At 34.2% G+C, this 20790-nt stretch overlaps 3 protein-coding genes and 1 long non-coding RNA gene across 4 annotated transcripts; 3 read left to right on the top strand and 1 right to left on the bottom strand.

Annotated features, from left to right (window-relative positions):
* Positions 1-2: 2 nt before the first annotated feature.
* LOC140862337 (protein TPX2) lies at positions 3-5049 on the bottom strand. The gene is made up of 21 exons (XM_073265350.1): positions 4835-5049; positions 4050-4132; positions 3858-3953; positions 3718-3782; positions 3570-3619; positions 3318-3477; positions 3129-3225; positions 2916-3032; positions 2712-2822; positions 2422-2601; positions 2270-2332; positions 2098-2181; positions 1857-2012; positions 1648-1779; positions 1484-1564; positions 1259-1378; positions 1002-1168; positions 782-890; positions 629-688; positions 455-549; positions 3-345 (listed from the first exon to the last, which is right to left on the bottom strand). Exons 1-21 carry the CDS (start codon positions 4995-4997, stop codon positions 219-221), a joined length of 2316 nt encoding a protein of 771 aa, XP_073121451.1. The 5' UTR covers positions 4998-5049; the 3' UTR covers positions 3-218.
* LOC140862340 (uncharacterized) lies at positions 2238-3988 on the top strand. The gene is made up of 5 exons (XR_012143762.1): positions 2238-2360; positions 2434-2557; positions 2630-2739; positions 3499-3634; positions 3755-3988. It is a non-coding gene; the product is annotated as an uncharacterized lncRNA (long non-coding RNA).
* Positions 5050-10251: 5202 nt separating the features above from the next.
* LOC140866679 (zinc finger CCCH domain-containing protein 61-like) lies at positions 10252-11817 on the top strand. Its single transcript, XM_073271715.1, has one exon. It carries the CDS (start codon positions 10350-10352, stop codon positions 11496-11498), a length of 1149 nt encoding a protein of 382 aa, XP_073127816.1. The 5' UTR covers positions 10252-10349; the 3' UTR covers positions 11499-11817.
* Positions 11818-15298: 3481 nt separating this feature from the next.
* On the top strand, positions 15299-18903 carry LOC140864248 (prohibitin-1, mitochondrial-like). Its single transcript, XM_073268299.1, has 6 exons — positions 15299-15416; positions 15721-15908; positions 16562-16678; positions 17335-17505; positions 17884-18096; positions 18388-18903. Exons 2-6 carry the CDS (start codon positions 15732-15734, stop codon positions 18577-18579), a joined length of 870 nt encoding a protein of 289 aa, XP_073124400.1. The 5' UTR covers positions 15299-15416; positions 15721-15731; the 3' UTR covers positions 18580-18903.
* Positions 18904-20790: the final 1887 nt, after the last annotated feature.

Raw genomic sequence — 20790 nt, 5'->3', positions numbered from 1 at the left:
TAGCTAAACACCATCAAATTTTCAAATGTTTTACAAGTTTATCAACGTTCCAGAAGATAACAACCAAAAACATTTCTTCAATTGCTTCAAATAACAAACATCATCAAATTTTCAAATGTTTTACAAACATGGGGGAATGGCTACAATTAATGGTCATACATAAACAGTTTCTGAGGAGGTTCAAGGGTTCTTGAACAACTCATTGCCTGGTGCGGCTATCATCTCATATGAGAGGCAGCTGCACTGGTAGCTGTGGCTGGTGCTGGAAAAATCACTCTCCGCTTCTCGTTTCTACGAGCTATATGAAGTCTGGGAGACTTGGCCTTTGTTACTACTCTAGAAGACCTGTTTTCAATTTGTACGATGGTACACAAATTAGGAGACAGTTCCTCATAAGATAAACACCATCAACATTACTTATTTATTTAACAAAAGATTCCTATTCAGGACATACTTCTGTGGTAAGAAGGGATTATCAAAATTAGGCACCGGTCTTGCATGAGGAACTAACGTCCTTCGCAACTGTTTCAAGGCCTTCTCCTCCTCCATCTGATAGTATTGAGATTATTTAAACTTAAATGATAAAAATAAGTTATAGAGGAGGTTAAATTAGTGAGCGAGTTATCACCATCCTTGCAGATTCTGCTTCTTCCCGATATCTCTTATAAGTTGCTTCTTTCTCCTTGATCTGTGATGGAAACATCTCTTTAGTTAGGATTTTGAATCCACTAGTTTTATTATGTTAACTGTAAAAGCCGTTGATATCTCATGAATCAAGAACCTTTTTGTCAAATTCTGCTCTCTCTGCAGCTCGGTGATTAATTTGTAGATTAAAAACTTGGACTTCTGTAAGGGGCTTCCGTTGTATCTCTGGAACTGGAATCGGATCCCTGTTATATCAAGTTGAAATACATGAAAGGATGGACTAAATTTAATTTAATTTTTTTAAAAAAAAGACACGGTATGGCCTTTTTAAATACTGCCCCTAGTCATATTCGTACTCTTTTAATATCGGCTGAGCCTTGAATATTCTCATCTGAGCTTCATCCATCTCCATTCTTCTCCTTTCTTCCATTTCCCTCTGCATTTCCTCTTCGTGCTTTAATAAGCTTTCTAATCGAAAAGGTTCTGGTTTTGTACACGGCTTTGGCTCTGGCTTTGGTGGAATCTGCACAAAAATGATAGCAGAATGTATAATGTCTGTCAAGATAATCCTATCAACAAACGTTGAAATTGTGGATATGATAATCTTACGTACCTCAGGATAATCTGTGGTGTACGGATATGGAAGGGCTTTCGGAATCCTAGCTCTCTCCTCTTCCAACTGTTTCTGCATGAATTCTTCATTTTTCCTCTTCACTTTCTCCACCCCTCTTTCCTAATATGACAGTAAAGAAAAATCGATATAAATAAAAATAGATGTAGTGAAAACTAGTCAGCCTAGTAAAACTCCATCAATTTGTCGAAAGAATATTATCCATACCTCTGTGTGGAGATAGAATGGATCTGGTGTCGTATTTCTAGGAAGATTGTCCTGATGTGGCGGCTCTGAAACTAACGAAAGCTGAAAAATATGGAGAAAAAGTTATGCATAATAATGAGATAAACATGGTAAAAATCCAGTATCATGGAGTAACAAAACGTTACCTTATCAAATAGATCTACGACAGCTGTAGGAGGTGGGATTCTTTTATCAATGGCAAAGTGAAATTCTTGAGGTATGGTAACCGGTTTCTTCATGTTGCTCAAAAGACCTATCTCTCCCTTGCTTTCTAGTATCTGCAGCACAGAGAAAAGGGTTAAAGAGACTGGTTTTGCAGGAAGATTGCCATCGGAAGGTTTGTTAGTAAATCTACCTTTCTATTCAAAGGTCTTGCCTTAAACTGGGGAACTTTTTTAAGTTCTTCTTCCTCTAGTTCTGTGGAACTTTTGACCCTTGGAGGACGTGCTCGGAGATAAGTCTGAAGAAGGGGCGATTTTGGCGCTGTAAGCTGTGGCTTCCATTCATTATTCTGCATCGACCAAAAGTATGTTGAATTTCAATATACCTTCAATAATAAACATCTTGATGATGCTTGCAGATATATTCACAAGTACCTGTTCCTGTGTTGATTCTATGGAGGCCACAGTAGATGTTTCTGCCTTCTGATTGGCCCTTGACATGGTCTCCAAATGGAATTCCTGTGCAAAACAAGACGATGTTTTTTGTTATTCACAAATAATAGTTCTCAAAGTCCAATCTTTTATTAGCTAGCAATGGCTTATTTACCTTGAAATGAGGAGGCTGGGGCTCACTTTTTGGCATTGCTGTTATAGTTGGAGCCTCGAGAATCTTTGTATGATAGGCAAACCAATAATAAGTATGACCCTTGAAAAATTCCTCAGTTATTTGCGAAAAATTCTTATAAAGTTAACACGTACTTTTTTGTTTAGAGGGAGAGCCTTAAACTTGGGAATTTTAGCCATCATCTCTTCCTCCAATTCAGCTGAACTTTTGATTTTAGTAGAACGAACCCGTTGAGATGTTTCAAATTCAGGAGTCTTTGGCCTTGTTAATGTAAGTTTCAATTTCCTCTGTTGCACTGTTCCGGTGGCGTTGCTCTGAATAATTTAGTGATTGACGATACAGGTTAATGTTCGTCCATAGTGATGAGTTAAAGAAGTAAAACTTCTCAGACGGAAAAAGAAGACACAGTTTGTCATTTGTTTACCTGTGAAACAGAACTGCTGCGAGGCAAGGTAATATCTCTGGTGCTTGATTGGAACTTATTCATCATTTCCGCCATAGACACAAATGGAACTGCTCGTTCTCGAACATACATCTTCACAATAAACAACGAATCAATGTTTCTTAATTATTTTATGTTCAGATAAAGTTAATGAGAATAACCACACTAAATTTTCCGAAAGCCTACCCGTCTGTCCTCTTTACAAGTTTTTGCAGCATTTGAAGGGTGTAAATTGGAACCGCTGCCTACGGTGCCGAATCTCGTTTTGTGAGGCAAGTTGGCAGGTTTGTTGATTGTAAGAATCTAAGAAGAAGAGAGGGTTAAAACAAACATTGCCAAAGCACAACAGAACTCGAAAAAATATGTGAAGTACAAGTTACAGTTAAAAATGATATCCACCTGCCGAGATTGTCCACCTTCCAGCTTCTGCTTCTTTATGGCTGGGTACTCATGGGCAAGGTTTGGAGTTCCAACATTGTTCTTTGCATTATTTTCCCTGGGGAAATATGAGTCGGGCCTTGAGTTGAAGAAACATTAAAAATCATGAAGTATGGAGAGTGTAGGTATTTAAAATATACAAGGACCAACCTTTTACCATTAGCACGTTTAATGCTTTTGATTTGTGAGTTTTGCAACTGATTTTTTGATTTCATTGCTGAAGGATTTTTAAGTATGCTAGCTATCTTTTTGGCTGACTGCAAATTCTTGTTTACAATCTTTTTTGATGGTGCCGGAGTTATTTGCGGTCCTAACATAACAAATAATTTAGTTTCAGCTACGAAGTGAACAAAATACAAACTAGCATTGAACACTCATGAATGAAACTGGGATGAGGATGACCTTGGACATCCACAGGGACAGCAGAAGAGGCTTCTTTGCCTTCTACGTGGCTGAAATCACAAGCAGTAAGTTGTAGTTTAGTCAATAAAAAGATGCACTTCTTCAGTAGTTCCACATATTATCAACATTCAAGAGATAGATAAGATACCTTCCATTTTCTTGACTGCAAGTGCCTATATTGTCAGATATCTTCTCGACTTCTGAATTCTGCGTCTGGTAGAAACACTAGATGAAATGAAACTCGAGTTCTAAACAGCTGTTCGTCAAGAATATTTGTACAAAACATACCTTGATTTCAGCCGGAGCAACTTCTTCTTTGGCTTCAGTTGAAACGATATCCACCTGCGGTTCTGAATTCGATGCTGCTTCTGATGTCTCCGTTACCTGTAACAAAGTCGTCAATAGTTCGTTCATCCACCTTTTAGCCATGTGAAAAATGGTATATTCTAGTTATCGATATAAGCTACTGATAAACTTTACCTCGTTCAATTGTTCATCTTCATCAAACTTGCATAGGATCTGAGCGTGAACTGATCTGATAGCTTTGATTCTTGGATTAAATGCTGCAAACCATATATAGTAAACACGGATCCCCAATTCAGGAAACCACCAAAAGGACAATACATCATAATTATTTTCTTCTTTCATCGAGTTTGGCACTTAAAAAAATGTCCTGGTGCAGAACAAAAATATTCCTGATTTGGTAATCACATCATGACCCATATCAGCTTTCCATGATTTTAACGTAGCAGATCAATCATACTGAAATTTAAATGCCATGCATATGATTTTAGCATCCAAGACAAAAACTTTATCCACTATCCCCTATGCATCTCGAATTCAAGATCTCGTTCCAAATGAATTGTCAAACGACGTGGTTTATAACTTAGCACCCAAGAGAAACCGAGGATCAAGACCAGTTTTCAGTCAAATTAGTTTAATTTGAGATTATTCTCTCCAATTAAAGTAAAATAGCAATATCCCATTTCGAATTATCTATCAGTAAAATCCACAGAAATAAACGATCTTGAGAAATCAAAGAATGAGACGGATTACACGTGCTCGTTCAAAATTCAAGACCCAATTCCAAATTTGTGATTAAGAAATAAATTTCCACATGCCTGTGCGATAAACTCGAAGAAACTCAAGTCCCTCTTTCAAGATTCAAGATCCATAGCAAAGATCCATAGCAAAACAAAGAATCGCAAAATCAAATCGATAAATAAAAACAAGCGGTCGAAAACTCGGATAAGTGAATTACGTACGGGAAGGGGCATAAGAGCGGGCATTCTCGAACCAGAGCTCCGCCTTACGAATATCCTCGGCGGTCTCCTCGCATAGGAAGTCGTAGAACTGCGGCGCTGAGAATTCGTATACATTATCGATAGCGAACGGATTCATCGACAGCGACTCCTCCAACACCGCCATTCAAGATTGATTGATCGCTACGGAGTCAATGTTATTCGGTATTTTACGGATTTAATTTGCTAATACAGAAAGAAAATTGGAGAAATACAGGAGAATAATGGGTAGATCAGAAGGTCACCCAAGTATTGATATTGTGTGGAGTTTTAGAGATGGAATAACGTTCGGATTTTGGCCAACGGTCGAAAATTTTAAAATGAAGAGACAATGTACCGTTACAAATGTCTGTAGGTTGGATAAATACGGCGCCGTATCATATTAATATTTTTATATTTTTTGGTTTGTGGCATGATCGTATTTAGACGTGAGGTTTCCTTTTTTAATCATCATTGTAGTCATTATAATTACTAATTTACTGTCATTAATATTAATAACAATAATAATTTATCACTTTAATTTTAGTTATTCTGTCTCACAAATCACAATTTTCAGTGCATTGGAGCTTTCCGAAAAAGTTTTAAAATTTATAAAATATCTGAAGAATTCGTAAAATTCTTTGAAAGATATTATGAGATGCAGTAACCCACTGAATTTTCATAATAATTTCTTAAAATAAATGTTAGAAAATATCTTGTATTGCTTATGAAAGATATTACAAGGAGCAAAAGTAAACTACTAATGCAATTAATTAATGAGTAATACTCTTGTGAGACGGTCTCATCCGTGAGATGAGTCAACCCTACCTATATTTATAATAATAAGTAATAATTTTGGCATAAAATGTAATAGTTTTTAATGGATAACCCATATAAGAGACTCGTCTAAAAAAATGACATTTGAGACCGTCTCATAGGAGTTTTTGTCTTAATTAAAATAGATATTTCATATTATACATCAAGTGGGTATATCCTTATTAATTAACTCTTTACTCAAAATCAACACTACATAAATTCGATCCTTCTTAGTTCTTAACAATTAGGAAGGATTCTAATATATTTTTACCTTTATTCTCCATCATAAATTAGTTCAAAAAATATGCTTTTGAACATCTAGCTAGATTTATATTAAAACCGAAGTTAAAGATTGTAATCTAGATCCTAGGGAGATCTTCGTGTATATTAATTCACATGGACTTTAGAGAATTGCAATTGGGGATTTTTTAAATGTGATTTGATGGTAGGGTTGGGAAAATTTTTAATGTGAGTTTTAACGATTAAAAAATATCTTGTGACGGAATTTTTATTTTGTTAAAAAATCCTCTTATGGCCAAGTAAGTGACTAAAGTTGATCATCAAAATATATATATATAGGCATATGATTGTGATCAGTACAATAAAGAAACAAAATAAAAAAAATACCACTCTTTATACAAACATATATAAAAATAAAAATAGTAATATTCATTTTGGTGCACGAACTATTGATAAAATGTCAAATTGATACATGAACCACTGAAAATTTTTTAATTAGTATTTGATCAAATTAAAAAATCAAGTTTATCCTTAATCTAAATTGCTATATATTATGTCCAATTATTATTATTAAAATTTGATTAGTTACATAATTTTATTTTAAATGTTAATTATTTATTGATTAATTTTAAAAATATCACATTTATTTAAAATTATATTGTCATAAAAAAATTGTCAACTCAAATTATACAACAAGAAATATTGTAATATATTGATGAAAATATAATAAAATAGTTATATGCCACTTGAGCATGTTAATTTTGTTTTAAATTGTTGAAGCAAACATACTCACTAGGGGTGTTCATTGGTCGGTTCGGTTTGAATTTGTCTAATTTCGGTTCGATTTTCCGGTTTTTGGTTTATGAAAAATACAATCCGAAGTCAAACCGTTTTACTTCGGTTCGGTTCGGTTTTTATACTATAACGGACTGGTTTATACGGTTCGGTTTGATCGGTTTTATCATTAATAATACATAACACAATAAAATAAACATAAGTTTCATCCAACATGTAATTTAAATACCCCAATACACAACTTAAAATTATAGTCATATAGTGAAAAAATAAAAAAACATCAAATAATACAAAAATAAATATCCAACCACAATCTTATAATATTTTCGAAAAAACAAAACAAATCAAATTTCTTAGTAAAAACTTTAAAAATAAAGTTTAAATAACTTACATAAACAAGAATCAACTAAAAATTACATAAAAAAACAACAATGAATTAAATAAATAACAATCAACTAAAAATTATTCAAAATGATTATTCATTCACTAAATATCATCTCATAACATATATAATATAAATAAAAAATATAAATAAAATTATTAATTTAATTTAATTTCGGTTTTTTCAGTCGGTTCGGTTTTGACATATATAATCCAAAATCGAACTAAATAAACTTCGGTTTTGATATTTATATTCGAATAACAAAATTAGATTTTTGGTTCGGTTCGATCTTTAATTTTTTCGGTTTGGATTTCCGGTTTTTTCGGTTTTATCTGAAATATGAACACCCCTAATACTCACCGTTTTAGTTTTTTAAAATTCATATTGATCGGTTGGGAATTCAAAAAAATATTCAAAATTAAAATTTTAGATAATTAAAAAACAAACCTAATAGAAAAATCTCACTATTTGTCTCGGTTTGTGTGATTCGAATGACCAAAAATTTCTCCACTCGATTTGTTCTTGAATTTAAATATAAATAAATATTTATTTTATTATATTTTTTCAATCTTAAATATATTTTAGTCATACATGTGATTTATTTATTCAGTGTAGTTTTATTAATATATAATTTTTTAATCATATTATTTCAAAAAAATGGATAATTTTTTAATATAGATAAGAATAAAATATTCTTTTATTATATATTTATTAATATTTTAAAAATTAATACATTATATTTGAATAAATAATGTATTAATAGTAAAATATAAATATATTATAAAATAGTAAGATGCTTATTTCTATAATTTTTAAATTAATACAAATTTATTTTTACACTTTAATCAATAAAAAATTTATGTTGAAAAATAAAATATGATCTTAGTTGAATTTACTACAAATAATTGGACTTAAAAATTTTTTTATTAAATGATAAAATCGTCTTTTTGGTTGAATCATGTACCAATTAAATCATTTCCAATAGTTCATGTACAAATTTGATTTTTATCAATAGTTCGTGTACTAAAATAAATAAAATTAAAATTTGTCCAAATGACATTAATGATACTATTTCTCAAAAATATCATTAGAGATATATTTAACAAAAGGGGACAATTTTTTTTTTTTTTTGAGCTAAAAAGGGGACATCTTTTATGAACATGTGGTGTTGGATACGTATGGGACAGTTTTATGGGAAATGTTGTTGTGTGGTTGGCCAAAAACAATTGAACATCTAATGATAGCTGATATATCCTCGTAAATGCTTTTTCCTGTGTAAACAATAGCAAAACGATATTTTGGTTAAAGCGAAAGATATCGCTTGTTATATAAACAAAATACATTTTTTTTTATCTCGTTTGTATTAACAGATTTAGTGCCATTGGGATGCGCCTTCATCAAAGTCATTAAAATTAATGTTGAGGCCTTCAGTCCAAGAGGGACATCCGTTCTTTGGGGTAAGGCCAGGTAGGTTGCGAGGGATTAAGAAGATATGGCGTTGTTGTTGTTGTTCTTTTTTTTTTTTTTTTTTTTTTTGCGTTCATCGTTCGGTCTTTTTTTACCGGTAGTATTCAATCCAATTCGTCAACTGTGCACACAGTATGCACAGGTGAAGGTGAAGGTGAAGTTTCTGTCCAATGATGTTCAATTATGGAGCTCATTTTCTTGCAATTCAAGGCCTTTCTCGAAGGCGAAATAGCATTTCTCTGATTTTTGTCATCTAAGCTCAGGTCCTCTTGTAAAGAAAGGTTTAGTTCAAGTGTTTATGATAATTAATGTAAAAAAAATAAAAATCGTAATAACAATTCACTCATACTTCTTGAGTTCTGAAAACTGGGCCTACATCCCCGCAAGAGCTCAACGGGCTAGCCCAACCAAGTTGGACCCAATTGAAGTTTCGTGGCAACACACATACAAATTGCGAAGATATATAACGACTCCACTACTAGTAGGTGTAGAACTCAAAATTATGTCCTTTACTACCGAAGAATCCCCATTCGTCGGAAATCCACGTGGCACTGTAAAACAAGGCCACGTGAGATTTCCACACGTGAAAACACATGGGAGGGATATCATAATTGAAAATAGGAAAATGACAAAAAACTTACAAACTTCCATTAGCAGCAATCTGCGTCACCCCCTAACAAGTACGAGTGCTTCCAAAATCTGCTCATCCCTAATCACTTTCACAACTTAATTGTCACACGTATCATTAGCATGATAGTGATTAATAGCTCGTAAGATTTGATAAATATAATACAGTAGAGATAACTAGATAATATAACATATATTAAAAATATATTTAAAAATAAAAGCAAGTTGTACGTAATACGGACCTAAATATATATTGTACCCTTCTGGTGGATAAGATTATTAATAGGGTAGCAAGTAATCCAAAGTCTTGAGTTTGTTTTTTTGTTTTTGTTTTTGTTTTTTGTTTTTAAATAAATATACGAAGTAAATCGCATGGATTGATAGCTATAATTAGGTTAAATTGTTTTTTAGTCGTTTTTCCCCACCAATTTTGACACCGTTTTAATCGCTTAATCATCATTATTATTATTATTATTATTTTGTAATTTTACTCTTTTTTTATTAGAGTTGACATGAAACTTATGCATGCTGATGTGCGGTGATTGTTGAAATTTGTCCTACATTGGTTGGATAGAGTTTTTGGAAGTCGACAAGAGCATTAACTTATGACTCTTGAGCTAACTTTTGAGTTGAGTTAGGTTCAAATCTCATTTCTTAACATGATATTAAAGCCTAGGTCCTTCATATGTGTTGGACCGTCTATAATTGAGATGCATATACTAAAAATATAAGAATAGTATAACAAAAAAGTACTCTAAAAAGAAGACATTAAGAAAATTAGTTAAAAGTTATATATATAATTTTCATGAGCATGAAATTAAGAGAGGGTTGGTGCTTGCATGTAATAGTGTAATGTGGAGGTGCCACATACATCCCTCCGCATGCAAAGCACCACAAGTGCTATGTAGCCACGCATCTCTCCGCCCATGCCTTACACCATCCTCGTCATTCTCCCCCCCACACCACCCCACCCTGTACCTGTCTCTATCTTTGTTGTATATATATATAACTCTTTTCCTTTTTCAATTCTATTTCATACAATCTTTCTTTTGCTCCCTTCTCTGCTAACATTTCTTTCATGTTCCCCACATAAATGATATTTGCTTTTATTGTATACTTAGGATTCATAATATTATTATATATATTTTCAAGAAAATAGTATATTTCATCAAAATGGGTAGTACTACTGTTTGTGATGAGCTACAACACAAGTTTCACCACTCTCACCAACCTTACCTCAACAAGAAATCCCTCCGGGAGATCGACATCCCTCCTCGGAAGCTCCTCAGCCGCCGCTCCGCGGCGGCGGCGCTTGCGCCGGTTTCCGACGTGTTCTCGGACTCCCCCAAGGCGGAGGACGCGCTCTCCAAGTTCTTGCCTTGCAACAACGTGGACGAGGATGATTCCGATCCTTATTCTTCCGATCAGTTCAGAATCTACGAATTCAAGGTCAGGAAGTGCACTCGGAGCCGCAGCCACGACTGGACGGATTGCCCTTTTGCTCATCCGGGGGAGAAGGCTCGGAGGAGGGACCCGAGGAGGTTCCATTACTCTGGAACCGTGTGCTCTGAGTTTCGGAAGGGGTACTGCAACAAAGGCGATGGCTGTGAATTCTCGCATGGGGTGTTCGAGTGCTGGCTTCACCCGTCTCGCTACCGAACCGAGGCGTGCAAAGATGGGAAGAATTGCAAGCGGAAGGTGTGTTTCTTCGCTCATTCCACCAAGCAGCTTCGCATGTCGCCGGATCCGTCGTCTTCTCCGCCGCACATGGCTTCTCCGATGTCGGAGAAAGTGTACCGGAGTCTCAACCATTGCTGTTTCTGCCACGCTTCGCCTACTTCTCCTCTGATGGGCATGTCTCATCTGTCGCCGCCGATCTCGCCGCCGCTTTCCCCTCCGGTGAACGCGCCGGAGTTCTCGAGGCTGTCGAGCATGGAATCTTGTGGGTTCCCCGAGCTCAGCAACGGCGGGATAACTTACAAAGATGCGTTAGCCGAATTGATGTGTTCTATGGAATCCATGCGTGTGAAGGAAGCTCCGGTATCTCATTCTCCGGCGCTCATGAGCACCGCCACCAGGAGGAATCTTCCCTGGTTGGATGTGAATAGTTTCAGCTCCGGCGAGGCGGAGCAGCCGCAGTTTGTGTTGTCTCCTTCCACCCCGAGCCCTGGAACTAGCAAATTCTTTACTGGAGAGAGCAAGTTCTTCAATGGGAATTTTTCTGGCAGGAATTTGATGGAAGATTACAGCAGCAGCAGGTACAACAATGAAACCAATCTGGGTGGGCCGGATCTTGGGTGGGTCAATGATCTTCTCACTTGAATTTTTATGACATTTACAAATAAATGGACCCCCCCATATTCTGCAGATTTGAAGAAGAAATTAAGAAACATTAAACAATAACAATGATATTGCACCATCCATATATATATGTAAGTTGTGTATGTATATGTGAGTGGTGAGGTGGGCTGTGATTAATTTTTGCTTCGATTTTTTTTTTCTGGTATTTATGGGATTTTAATTTGAGTATTAGTCTATTTGATATAAGTCGGTTATGTATTAATTAAGTATAGACTTGTTTAAGTTATGTAAGGAGCGAGGTCTGCTGATATAATATAATGTCGTGTGGTATATTTGTGAATTCATGATGATTGTAAAGTTCATCTTATGGTGTCAATGAATATTAATGAATTTAAGCATTTTTCATTATAATTCTTCTTTGGATGTTTACTTAATTTGTAACTAGCTAACATAACACAATGAGCTTGTTTTAACATAAAATTAAAGATCGCTTCAAAAAAAAAAACATAAAATTAAAGATTTTTGCGGCGTGGGATATATGGTGAAATGTGCGGCTTCTGTTCTCTTCACATACATTAATTATGTCAGCAAGGCTCGAAACATTCCAGCACAATATTATGGGTTTTGGCTGGTTAGCCAAAATTTCGGCGAAATACCGGTATGCTTTTGGCAATTTAAATTAGATGAATATAATTGAAATTTCATGTTAAAAGTATCAAGCATATAACTTATAAGTAATTTTGTTTAAAAATGTGTTCATAGTATACGGAGAAATTATAAAGTGCCAAGTTTTTGCAAGTATATGTGGTGATTCGTGAAGCTGCTAATTATGATATCAATACGCGCGCCTTATGGATCCGACTGCAAAAACCAAAATTACTCCTTATGGAGCAAAAGGGAATCAAGTCAATTTTGGAAATTGTGAAGGATATGCCACAAAAGATGATGTTGGTTTTGTTTCCAGAATTTTTTTTTAAAATTATTCGGAAAAACAAGCACCAACTTTTTTCCCCGGTTCATATAAAACGTTCTATGATTCTTAATATAAGCAAAATATTTTTTTTCCTTATTTATGAAAAAATTTATATTTATTTCATATATTTTTCTTTATGAGTATTTTACTCAATTTTATTGAAATATTATAATTTTATAAAACCCGAATCTTATTGTATGAAAATATGTGTGCGTCTCTTATTAATATAATTAATACTATATTATAAATAGATATCGCAGTACACATTCAGTATTGGATTAAATACCATATGTATATAATAAAAAGATCATATTTATTTATGTCACGTATTTTTATTTTGATAAATATTAATATGAAATATTTTTATTTTTTGATAAATATTTACGACAAATATTTGTGATAAAAGAATTTGGAACAATCTAAAATTTCATTAAAAAAAATTAAATATTTTTCTTGGTACATGCATATATTATATATAAAATTTGTTTTAAAAATAATAATAAAAAATGAAGTATGGGTTGCATCGAGAAGGTGGAAAACATAATAAAGATATGAAAATTTTAAAACTATCGAGCTCCTTTGGGATTCTAAAATTTTAAAGTGAGTAAGTGACGTTTAATATATGCTCTATTTGAAGCAAAAATACGATCGAGCAAGAAAATCTCCCACATGTAGTTTAGTTTCTAAATAAAAATAAAAATAAAAATAATTAAAAAGACCGAAAATGGAAAGCAAATAAGTATTGCAAGGTGGCATTGTAATGGAGTATGGGGAAGAAAGGTGGCAGCCATGCACAAAGAGGAGGAGGTTTCCACCCCAACCAAAAGTTGTTTACAAACCTCCAAAATCCATTCAATGATATTTGTCTGCTTGCGCCTGCCACCATTGCATATACCACACCCAAATTATTATTCTATGAAGTTTAATTATGGTATTGACTTTAAAAAAAAGAAGACGATGCAAAAATTCGTAATCGTTATTTTTTAGTACTGCGTATTGAATAAAATTTAGGCTAACGTAACAGTCTAAAAACTATATAGTTAGACAAGTAATATCACACTGAATAAGTAATTATGGGATCGACCCATAAAATTTTGGTAAGAGGAATTAAACTCTTTTATCAATTTTGAAGAGTTTTATTTATTTTACCAACTTGAATATTCAGTCGCGAATTTTAATTATTGTTGATTGAATAATAATTAAAGAAAATTCTCATTAATCAAGGAAATTGATTTTTGGTCCTCTCATTTTATCCATTAATAATTAATTGATCAAGGAGAAGCAAAAGCAGCAGAGTGACGATAAATATAAATAAAAAATAGAAATTGATGGTCATGAATTAATATCCACGTACAGTAGTACCCTTGCAGGAAATGGGCTCTTGTCTCTTGAAAAGCAGCAGGCAGCAGCTAACGTAAAGTTAATTAACCAGATATATGGTGCCATTTGAAAGGCATGTGGGAGAGTAGGGGCCTCGTTTGAAATTAATTCAAGCTGGGTCACACTGCATGCACGCTGCTGCTTGTGAATGAATTAATTTGCTGCTGCTTGTGAATGAATTGATTGGATTTTTTAAAATATATATTTGTAACGAAATTTATGCGCTATGATAAAATGAAATATAGTTGTAAAAATAGGAGTTAGTAATGTATATATGAAAAATGAGAGCTAAATCTTAGCCCGGTTTTGCTAGGCTTAGCTAATTCCTACCCGACAAGTATTGCGATCCACTAGCCAAGTTCCCCTCCGGGAAACAGATAACACCGCACACAAATTACTTATGGAAGTACATTACTTGTGTAATAAATGTCACATACGAGTAGTAATAATTAGATCTTTGGACGTAGTGTGAGCGTATTATCTCAACGATCGAAAAAAACAAATGGAAGTAACGACAACACGAATCTTCGAATGTATCGTGTTAAAGTTCCCAATTGGAGAACAATCAACAAATAACTGATCCTGAGATATGTGAGACTGTGTCATAATATTCGAAGATTGAACGAATTGATTGAACAGATAGAGATGCTAGAATTATGGACAGATTAGTGGAGTTGTGGATTGTTTTGTGCGACAAGCGGATGAGTTAGAAAAGTGCACTTGGGATGGGTCAGCCCAACTTTTTAACCTATCTCTGGGCCGGGCCAAATCAGTCATAGACCCAGGACCCGTAATATTGCCTTTTTTCTTTAATTAAAATTAAATTTAAAAAATAATGAAAAAAAGTCCAAACTTTAAGACGATGATTCAAATCCATAACCCAATTTTTACAATAATACAATGCCATCCAACAATTCAAAAAATAAATATATATCTATACCATTTTTTTGTTTAGAATCATAGTTATTAATAATTTAAGATTGCGTTTACTTTAAATGATGAGATTGAACAATGATAGATTAAAATATGATTATTAAGATAATTTGATAGGATATGAAGTGATTATGAATAAATAATAATATGTTTAGTTGGATGGATTAAAAAAAATTTCACTATCTCACCTTGTAAAGATTTATAATTCCATGAAAAATTTAGGACTAAAAATCATCCGTAAATCCTATCATTAACTGGCCGAAAAATTTATACCAATTTTCAATTTTGCAAGTAAACATAGGATTAGTCGGTATTAATTATGTAATAGTATTTAGTGAACTTATTTTATTACATCAATAATGTATTTCGTTTGTTTTTGGATTTTCCAAACTTTGATTTACTTTTTTGTTATAAAATTCTTTTTATTAACGACTAATTTTTTTTCAAAAAATTATGCAGCAAAAAAAAAAATTTTAAAAAAAATTATTATTGTTCTGCTTCGAGGAAGTCAGTATTAAGAAAATAATAATAAAAGGAAATAGAAAAGAAAAAACCTACAGCGGTAAACCTTTAACCCTTGCCCAAGTTGCTGTCTAAACCCTTGTAGTCGTAGCCTTTTCTTCGTTTCATTTCTCTCCGTTCCAGCTCTCCAGGTATGCAAATTCCTTTATCTTCACCTGTCTAATATCATTATTTATGATGCTTTCGATTCGAGTTCGTTAATTGTGATTTTATTTTTTAATTAATTTTTTTGTGAGGGGATTTGGTGAGGGGTTGAGTAAGTTCTGCTTTTTGTGGAATTATATGAGCTTTTTTGAGTTTTTGGGTCCTTTCCTTTTCGATTGAGGTGTAGTTGGTTGATTCGATGAGATATGATCTCCATTTTTCGTTATAATAACGTGTTAGACTCAGTATTCGATATTTGAGTGGATGATTGTACATTTTCTGTAAATGCAGGGTTTTAAGGTATGAATCTGAACAATGTCAAGGTGCCGAAGTTGCCTGGTGGAGGTGCAGCATCTGCTGTGATCAAACTGGGAATTGTCGCTGGGCTTGGCATCTATGGAGTTGCTAACAGTCTCTACAATGTTGATGGAGGGCACCGTGCCATTGTCTTCAACCGTATTGTTGGTGTTAAAGATAAGGTTAAGCCTTGCCTTTATCTCGAGTATTAAATAATATTTTGCTTATCTAAACCTTATCTGCACCTAATTGTCGTTTAATTCTTTCTATTACAAGTTCAAATGTCCTTTTGGAAATGACTTGTTTATCTTCTAATTCTGATTGCGGAAAATATATGGGACTTTTGAAGAAAGGATCATGTCCAGTTTATGCCTTCTGTTAGTAGCTTTTACTCCTTCTGTTGCATATTCTTCGACTGACGCATCCCACCAAGAGCTCAAAGCTCTGAAATAAATTGACTATCTTTGACACAGCAATGTACTAATGATTGTTGGTGGCCATATTAGGATGCAGCTGATTAAGGGTTATCAATAATCACACAGTTTGAAGCTTGACATGCTTTTCCTGCAAAATGAATTGCTGAAACTCGGATCTCAACTACTACCTTCTTCAAAATTTCCATACTTTTATTTTGCATCGATTAATAAGAGCATACCTTAGATAAGCGGCTCATCATGCTCCACTATATACACTTCTTCAAATTTTGTAATTTCGTATTTTCACACTGCTCTCATCAACCCAAGTACCTGACTCAATTATAACAAGTTACTATAGCTTAATTTTTTTAATCATTATTCTAAGAGATATCTTGTTATTTTATATGCTCAACGTGCAGGTGTATCCAGAAGGGACTCACTTGATGATCCCATGGTTTGATAGACCAACTATTTATGATGTTCGGGCGCGTCCACATCTGGTGGAGAGCACTTCAGGCAGTCGTGACCTTCAGATGGTGAACCCCCTTTCTCTGTCTCACTCTCTCTCTCACACCCCCACACCCACACCCTCTCTCTCTCAATTCTTCTCACCTCACATACACACACACTCCTTCCCCCAAACTCCACATTCGTGATATCATACGCGGTAGGACCCGCAATCGCTGAATGACCTTGGACGGGTTTGAGTTCACCATCTGTTTTGAAATAATTGTCTTATTTATTGTTGCCATCTTTTTTCAATTGTAGTTTAATGAACATAGAAAGTGGTTTCCGTTAGTCACTTTGGTTTAGCTTTCACTGATGTACTTTTGGAAAGCTGTTATTTTCTGTTCAAAGACCTACCATTTTGTCTATTGATTTACTGAGCAGACTTTTGTATTTCATAGTTTACTATGCTCTAGAAAAACTCTTATGTTTCTGCATTCCGGTTGACTTATGTACATGCTTTCAGCTAAAGTGCTTGATTTATTATTAATGTACATTGAACAAACATGTATCAATATCTTTCTGGGAAGTTCTCTTTAGCTTCGCGGGTTAGTTTGTTGCGGAAAATAACCTTTACCTAACCAACAGATGATCTTTTTACCCCTCCACCTGGTGATATTTTCGGTGCCGCCTTTGGTGGGGAGTCCTGAATTAAAATGTTTAATCAACTGTTCGACTGTCACAGGTAAAAATTGGTCTTCGGGTTCTTACTCGCCCTGTACCAGACCAGTTACCCACTATTTATAGAACCCTCGGTGAAAACTACAACGAGCGAGTCCTGCCTTCAATCATTCATGAGACGCTGAAAACTGTGGTTGCCCAGTATAATGCTAGCCAGCTTATCACACAGAGAGAGGTAAATGGCTAGGCTAGGGATATTTCTTTTGTTCTTTTTCTTTCCTTTCTTCTAGTGGAGAATGGCTGCATTATGTGGTTGTTACATTATGTCAACAGTTGATTGACCTGTGCTTACCGATTTTTAGAATTGAATATTCTCAGGATATGTGGTTTGTGCGAAACATTTTGTTGTATTTTATGTATGAACATAAACACTTTTTTTCTTAATAAATAGAGACTGCGACTAGGATCTGATGTGACGCTATGACCAAAGTTTGAATGTACTTGAAAAGTTTAGCATGCTCTCCTTTGATTATTGGCTTGCATGAACATTGAAGTTATGTTATTATATGCAAATTTTTTATTACATTAATTGACAATAATTTATCGTGTATAGAGCGTGAGTAGGGAAATACGGAAAATACTGACAGAAAGAGCTGCTTATTTCAACATCGCACTGGATGATGTCTCCATCACAGGACTGACCTTTGGAAAGGAGTTTACTGCTGCAATTGAAGCCAAACAAGTAGCTGCACAAGAGGCTGAGAGGGCCAAGTTTGTGGTTGAAAAGGCCGAGCAAGACAAACAAAGTGCTATCATTAGAGCACAGGTAAAAAAAATCCACCGCACATCTTTTTCCAAATTGGGATGTTGCATTTTCCTAAAAAAAAATGAAATTTGCGGCTACATCTATTCCTTTTTATGTTTGTCCTGTGGTATCCTATAATACTATGAGGTCAAGCTGGAGCTTTCTCCTGAGAAATTTTGTCTAGTACTATGAGCTCAAGCTGGAGCTTTCTCCAGAGCAATTTTGTCCATTGCAAATTCTTTTTAATTATACTCTTTTTGAACTTGAGAAATTTCAATTGATCATTGCAAAATTCTCTCATTCGATCACCAGGGAGAGGCTAAGAGTGCCCAGCTGATTGGCCAAGCTATTGCCAACAATTCAGCCTTTTTAACACTCAGGAGAATCGAAGCTTCTAAAGAAATTTCTCACACCGTTGCAACTTCAGGCAACAGGGTGTACTTGAACTCCGATGAGCTCCTGCTGAACCTTCAGGACCTGAACTCAGAACATAAAAAGAAGTAAGTGGTCAAGGTGGATAAAAACTCTCTGTTTGGTATCGAATTAAGATTTTTCGCATTACTCACCAGTTAAACCAGCAGGAGTAACTCTGGTTAGAGTTGGTATCAATTGACTGAACTCCATCCACTCTCATATTCTGAGATTCATCAATTTTATCGTTCTAAACTGTGTAACAATGTTTTTGATCTCAATTATGGGGGCACATGTCATCTTTTGACATACCTACTATTTAGTGTTTTGCTCGTACTCTGCCGGACAAAATTTGATGGTCTTGGATGTTTTCTTGTCTCAACATCATGTCTGAAAAAGTATTCTGATTTTATTTCATGTGATCGATATGTCCATCGTCTTCCCTCACCCTAGAATCTATAAGATTATATGTTGGCAAAATTGATTGTTTTGCTATCTTGTTTCAGAAAGCTTTGGTCGATTAAGGTTGTGTTTGAGAGAACTTGTAGGGAGTTCTTAAAATTTTGTGAAGTAGCTGAGAAGTACTTACTTAAGAAGTCCAGTGTATCGGATTGCTATCTTACATAAAAACACAATATATTATTTTGAAGAATGTGTGATTTAAGATTGGGGGATAGCTTTTTAACATCAGTAACTGTTAAAGAAACTAATAATCTGTATGGTATAGTTATTATTTTTGAGAACTATATTGATTGTCGGCTAAAAATTTTTGTCGTATCATGACTGGATGGACCTAACCTTAATATATTTGTTGCGATCGTATGAATTTTTTTTTTGTTATTTATCAGCATAGATAAAATATGATATATGTAACGCTTTACATGATATGGGAACACATAATCCTATCCACACATAGGCACTTTATTTCGATTTGATGAAAGCAAATATGATATCAAATTTTAGTTATTATATTTGATATATCTTTGACTTAATATCTTTGATCAATCTTGCTTTTCATTAAAAAATAATTTAAGAAATATATTCCCATGAAATTGTACACTAGCCTAGGCTTCATTCATGTTCAAATATATAGTTGGTGGCAAATTTTAGCAGAAGGTGGACCTCTGTTTTTGAACTTTTGAATCCCTTTTGGGCTACAAATAACAATGCATTCCTTGTCGTTTTTTCATGTCCTTGTTTTCTAACCGACTCCATTACTTTAAAATGACCAGGAAGAACACAGTTCAAACGATAGAGTATAATCATTATTGTAATGGAAAATAATTTTTTTTATTCACTAAATTTTCTCATATTTTGTTTCGGTCCACTAAGTTCTTAAAGTTTGATTTTGGTGCACTATCCTTGAGTGTTTTTGGTTGTCGATCATATTTCGTCGGAGTGCTGATATGACGTGAGTACGTGACGTCGAAAAACGCGGATATGTTATCGAAAAATGTTAGCCCAACATTGATACTTGTTGAATTATCTAATGTCACATCAACAATCTGAGCAAAATAACCGAAGATTGTAATTTAGGATTCCAAAACCAAAATTCGAAAATTTATCGAATCAAAATCCAAATTTAAACAAATTAATGAATAAAAAGTTTTATTTTCCCTAATGTTAATTACAATAATATATAGTTCTAACTTCGTTTGATGATGCTTGGCTCTCTTCTTGAAATCAGACGTTTTAGTCCCTCCGTACCATGAGATCAAATTTCTTACAATAATTTGTTTTTAGTAATTGCAATGAAATTTATGCAACTTAAAAATCATCTTCCTCGATCAGATTTCATGCATGTAACTAGGAGTGCAAACGAACTGAACCTGTTCGTGAGCTTTACGAGCCCGCTCGATAAATATTTGATTCGTATTCGAGCTTATCGAACTCGAGCCGAATTCGAACATGTTCGAACTTTTTTTCGAGCCGAGCTCGAGCCGAAATTATTCTGTTCGATAGTTCGCGAATAGTTCGCGAGCCTTAATATTTAATCAATATAATATAATTATATAATCAATATATATACATTTCGAACTTTTTCAAACATTTCGAGCTTTTCGAACCATAATATCCGAATAGTTCACGAATAGGTTCGAATATTTCGAGCCGAACTCGAACTTCATTTCGAGCCGAGCTCGAGCCAAAATATTTAAAATTATCGAACTTCGAATCGAGCTTGAACTCGAATATACTCTTATCGAGCCGAATTCGAGCCTTAAAATTTTATCATTATTCGGCTCGATTCGGTTCATTTGCACCCTACATGTAACGAGAGAATCTATGACTCCTAGGTTAGAGATA

This window comes from Henckelia pumila, chromosome 4, assembly GCF_033568475.1.
Source record: "Henckelia pumila isolate YLH828 chromosome 4, ASM3356847v2, whole genome shotgun sequence".
Classification (NCBI taxonomy): Eukaryota; Viridiplantae; Streptophyta; class Magnoliopsida; order Lamiales; family Gesneriaceae; genus Henckelia; species Henckelia pumila.
This window is presented reverse-complemented; position numbering and strand designations above follow the sequence as displayed.

Bases quoted from the DNA above. Each gene is read 5' to 3' on its own strand.
- LOC140862337 (XM_073265350.1), bottom strand. From the start codon at position 4,997: ATGGCGGTGTTGGAGGAGTCGCTGTCGATGAATCCGTTCGCTATCGAT. The intron at 1,565-1,647 runs GTAACGTTTTGT...CATATTTTTCAG, and splicing joins TCGTAGATCTATTTGATAAG to CTTTCGTTAGTTTCAGAGCC. The intron at 1,379-1,483 runs GTATGGATAATA...CTGTCATATTAG, and splicing joins CATTCTATCTCCACACAGAG to GAAAGAGGGGTGGAGAAAGT.
- LOC140866679 (XM_073271715.1), top strand. From the start codon at position 10,350: ATGGGTAGTACTACTGTTTGTGATGAGCTACAACACAAGTTTCACCAC.
- LOC140864248 (XM_073268299.1), top strand. From the start codon at position 15,732: ATGAATCTGAACAATGTCAAGGTGCCGAAGTTGCCTGGTGGAGGTGCA. The intron at 15,909-16,561 runs GTTAAGCCTTGC...CTCAACGTGCAG, and splicing joins TTGTTGGTGTTAAAGATAAG to GTGTATCCAGAAGGGACTCA. The intron at 18,097-18,387 runs GTAAAAAAAATC...TTCGATCACCAG, and splicing joins GTGCTATCATTAGAGCACAG to GGAGAGGCTAAGAGTGCCCA.